Source organism: Argentina silus (assembly GCF_951799395.1).
Source record: "Argentina silus genome assembly, chromosome: 1".
Classification (NCBI taxonomy): domain Eukaryota; kingdom Metazoa; phylum Chordata; class Actinopteri; order Argentiniformes; family Argentinidae; genus Argentina; species Argentina silus.
Genome location: NC_139655.1, coordinates 1,587,372 through 1,592,371, shown reverse-complemented (window position 1 = coordinate 1,592,371; position 5,000 = coordinate 1,587,372). Strand labels below are relative to the sequence as shown.

The window sequence follows — 5,000 nt, the reverse complement described above, 5'->3', positions numbered from 1 at the left end:
GACTGTTTTACTAGACATAATAGACTGCTTTACTAGACATAATAGACTGCTTTACTAGACATAATAGACTGCTTTACTAGACATATTGCTTTACTAGACATAATAGACTGTTTTACTAGACATAATAGACTGCTTTACTAGACATAATAGACTGTTTTACTAGACATAATAGACTGATTTACTAGACATATTGCTTTACTAGACATAATAGACTGTTTTACTAGACATAACAGACTGTTGTACTAGACATAATAGACTGCTTTACTAGACATAATAGACTGTTTTACTAGACATAATAGACTGATTTACTAGACATATTGCTTTACTAGACATATTGCTTTACTAGACATAATAGACTGTTTTACTAGACATAATAGACTGCTTTACTAGACATAATAGACTGTTTTACTAGACATAACAGACTGTTGTACTAGACATAATAGACTGCTTTACTAGACATAACAGACTGCTTTACTAGACATATTGCTTTACTAGATATAATAGACTGTTTTACTAGACATAACAGACTGCTTTACTAGACATAATAGACTGCTTTACTAGACATATTGCTTTACTAGACATAACAGACTGCTTTACTAGACATATTGCTTTACTAGACATATTGCTTTACTAGATATAATAGACTGTTTTACTAGACATAACAGACTGCTTTACTAGACATAATAGACTGCTTTACTAGACATATTGCTTTACTAGACATAACAGACTGCTTTACTAGACATATTGCTTTACTAGACATATTGCTTTACTAGACATAACAGACTGCTTTACTAGACATAATAGACTGCTTTACTAGACATATTGCTTTACTAGACATAACAGACTGCTTTACTAGACATATTGCTTTACTAGACATATTGCTTTACTAGACATAACAGACTGTTTTACTAGACATATTGCTTTACTAGACATAACAGACTGTTTTACTAGACATATTGCTTTACTAGACATATTGCTTTACTAGATATAATAGACTGTTTTACTAGACATAACAGACTGCTTTACTAGACATAATAGACTGCTTTACTAGACATATTGCTTTACTAGACATAACAGACTGTTTTACTAGACATATTGCTTTACTAGACATATTGCTTTACTAGACATAACAGACTGCTTTACTAGACATATTGCTTTACTAGACATAACAGACTGTTTTACTAGACATAATAGACTGCTTTACTAGACATAATAGACTGCTTTACTAGACATAACAGACTGCTTTACTAGACATAATAGACTGCTTTACTAGACATAACAGACTGCTTTACTAGACATAATAGACTGCTTTACTAGACACAATAGACTGCTTTACTAGACATATTGCTTTACTAGACATAATCGACTGCTTTGCTAGACATAATAGACTGCTTTACTAGACATATTGCTTTACTAGACATAATAGACTGCTTTACTAGACATAATAGACTGCTTTACTAGACATATTGCTTTACTAGATATAATAGACTGTTTTACTAGACATAACAGACTGCTTTACTAGACATAACAGACTGCTTTACTAGACATAATAGACTGCTTTACTAGACATAATAGACTGCTTTACTAGACATATTGCTTTACTAGATATAATAGACTGTTTTACTAGACATAACAGACTGCTTTACTAGACATAACAGACTGCTTTACTAGACATAACAGACTGCTTTACTAGACATAACAGACTGTTTTACTAGACATAATAGACTGCTTGCTTTACTAGACATATTGCTTTACTAGACATAACAGACTGCTTTACTAGACATAACAGACTGCTTTACTAGACATAACAGACTGTTGTACTAGACATATTGCTCTAGTAGTTTTTACTGTTCTACTCGACAAAAGGGGAAATTATAGGTTTAAACAGTTAGATATAATTTCTGTCCCTTAATACAGAAGATGAATAACGTTTGGTTACCAAGGGAGGATATTTTCATTGACAGCGCATCAGTAAATGTTCGGCTTTACAAAACTTTTATTAAGGATTTTAGTCATGTAAATTACAACATTTTCTGTCAGTAAATGTTATATGTCTTATGAGATTCTGGAATCCGAAAATCAACTGAATTAGGTCCTACTGAGCTTACAACTGAAAATACAGGGTTGAAATACATTATATAGATTATAATTTCACACTTGTCTGCCTTTAGTCTGTCCTCTTGTTTGGCTACCAAAGCAAGTATTTCCACTAAAAAGTTCTGTTGATATCATACTTTAATAAATGTACGGGGCAGCAAATGGCTAAATAGACCATCATCATCATCATCATTACACTTCACTTGCACTGGATGATCTGCAAGATTTGGTCCTCTGTGGCTCAGTTGGTAGAGCATGGCACTAACAATGCTTAGGTTGTGGGTTTGATTCCTGCTGGGACCATATATACCGAAATGTATGCACTCACTGCAATGTAAGTCGCTTTGGATAAAAGCGTCAGCTAAATTGCATATATTTTACATGACCGTGTAGTTGCACATCCCAACAGGAAGATGGCAGTACTCCATCACGGACGCTGATTGACGTGATAAGGAGAGTGACACTGGATAGGTTTATACTCCCTTTAATCGCCTTTAGATAGGCAACATCTGTTCAACGTGATCATTGCTGAGGTACTACAAGTATGATCTAAAGAATATCTTTATCATAATAGGATATTTAATCCATGTCAATTTGAGTCCTGGTTGTATTCATCTCTATCCAGAAATCAGAAATAGCCTGCAATCGGATTCATCAGTCTCACAAGCATATAGCGCGTGGTGACGTGTGCATGTGGTATAAGTCTGGTAAGCAAGCCTAGATTATATCTGTTTTACAGGGGAGGCTGGTGGAGGTGGAAAATCGGAGGACGGGCCCATTGTAATGCATGGAATGGAATGGAATGAGGGATGGTATTAAACACCATTCCTCATTCCGTTCCATGCATTACAATGAGCCCGCCCTCCAATTTTCTACCTCTGCCAGCCTCCCCACTGCTGTCTGAATAGTTTGGGTGTGATGGGGGCTAGTGGCAGGCTCACCTGTGTGAACTCTCAGATGCACTTTGAGGTGATGTGAGGAGCGGAAGGCTTTACCGCAATAGGGGCAGTCTTTCACCCCTGTGCCGCGCACGCGCTCCCTGGATGGCCCTGACGATCCGGAGGACGCTCCAGAAAGACCGTTCTCTCCTGGAGGGGTGGGGGGGGGTGGAGGGAGAGAGAGGAGGAAGTGAGGGAGAGAGAGAGAGAGAGAGAGAGAGAGAGAGAGAGAGAGAGAGAGAGAGAGGGAGGGAGAGAGAGAGAGAGGGGGAAGGAAATGAAAAGAAATGAAAGGAAAGGAAAGGAAAAGGAAAGAAAGCAATTAGAGATTTGGCGATGGGAGAGTTAGCTTGGAAGTATCTTATGACAATGGAAAACCACTGTGTTTTGCAGGGGAGCTTTAGAGTGGATGTATCCAGCATGACCTTACCTTGGAAGGATGAGATGACGGAGTGGAACCCTCCAGCTGCAGGCTGATGCTGAGCTCCACTGTGGGCCGCTGAGTCCTGCCGTGGTTCACCACTGCTTCCTCTCCCCCCTCCTCCCCCCCCTCCTCCTCCTCCTCCTCCCACTCCTCCTCGTCCTCCCTCACCCCTCCGACTCCCTCCCCCGTCCTCCTCTCCCCCGCGCGGGGGGTGCCCCCTCTGGGGCCTCTGGACATGGACGCGGGCGTGGGCCACCACCTGCTGGAGGCTTCTGAACAGCTTCCCGCAGTCAGGACACTCCCAGGGGGCTGCGGAGGAGGGAGGCTCGTCCCTGGGGTCCAGACCCCCCAGGTAGGCCCTGACCTGCTCTGCCTCCCCCACCACGGAGCTCCGCGAGGAGGCCCTCTGCTGCTGCTGCTGCCTCTGGTGGGCCCTCTGGCGCTGCTGCTGCTGGGCTTGCTGGGCCTGCTGGGCGGCTACGAGGCTACGGGCCACTAGCTGCCACATGACCGCCTGGTCTCCTCCGTCTGCCGCCGCCGCCGCCGCCGCTGCCGCTGCTGCCTCTCCTCCTCCTCCTCCTCTTCCTCCGTTCCCCATCTCCGCCACCTGGGCCACAGCTTGGAGTCTCTCCATACAGCTGGCGCCACCCCCGTCGCTAGGCAACCCCAGGTAGCCCAAGATGGCGGATTTACTGGAGCCTAAGCCGCCTCCGCCCTCTCTATCCACTCTACCTCGTCCTCCTCTTCCTCCTCCTCCTCCTCCTACTCCTCCTCCTCCTCCTCCGCGAGCCAGCAGGAGGCTGGAGTAGAGCGCGCTGAGGCCTTGGTTGCTGGCAGAGCCTTTGGCCTGGTCCCCACCGGCCAGCCCCAGGCCCCCCAGGCCGGCCTTGAGGCCCAGCTTGTTGAGGTGCACCTTCATGTGGTTCTTGAGGAACCAGGGCTCCTTGAAGCCGCGGCCGCAAACCTGGCACTTGTGGTCCAGGGAGTCCTTGTGCTTGCGCATGTGGCCCTTCAGGAACCACGACTGGGTGAAGCGCTGGCCGCACGTCTCGCACTTGAACGCGGGCAGAGGGAGAGCCTGCGGGGTGGGGGTGGGCGTGGGGGTCGGGGTGGGCACGGGGGTGTCCGGGGTGGCTACCACGACGACGACGGGCCTGGGGGTGTAGGGGGGCAGGGCGGGCTCCGCGGGGGACAGGGAGGGGTGGCTCTCCTGGAGGTGGGAGGCCAGGCGCTCCTCCTGGCTGGCCGAGAAGGGGCAGAGGGTACACTTGTAGGGGTTGTGGAGGATGCGGACGTGGCGCGCGAGCTCAGAGGCCGTGCGGAATTTACCCTTGCAGGCGTGGCAGCGGAAAGCGGGCGCCGCCGCGGCCGGGGCGGCCTCCTCCAACAGGGAGGTAGGACCCGCTGAGGAGTACGGGGACGTCAGGGACACCTCCTCAGTCAGCGGAGGGGTCAGCGGTGTGCTCTCGTCCAATAGGAAGGGCTGGTTCTGATCCTTCTGCAGGGCGTCCCCTGGCCCTGGCTCCTGGGTCTTGGTGAGG

General features: G+C 46.9%; 1 protein-coding gene across 3 annotated transcripts in view; it reads right to left on the bottom strand.

Annotated features, from left to right (window-relative positions):
* The window catches only part of znf219 (zinc finger protein 219), a 24,112-nt gene that overhangs the window by 4,531 nt on the left and 14,581 nt on the right, over positions 1 to 5,000 (bottom strand). For all 3 annotated transcript variants that reach the window (XM_083676771.1, XM_083676770.1, XM_083676772.1), the window contains exons 3-4: positions 3,466 to 5,000; positions 3,039 to 3,185 (exon numbers count right to left, since the gene is read on the bottom strand). The exon at positions 3,466 to 5,000 is cut by the window's right edge and continues 767 nt beyond it. In XM_083676771.1, the coding sequence (XP_083532897.1) occupies positions 3,039 to 3,185; positions 3,466 to 5,000 (1,682 nt within the window). The remainder of the gene's footprint in view (positions 1 to 3,038; positions 3,186 to 3,465) is intronic.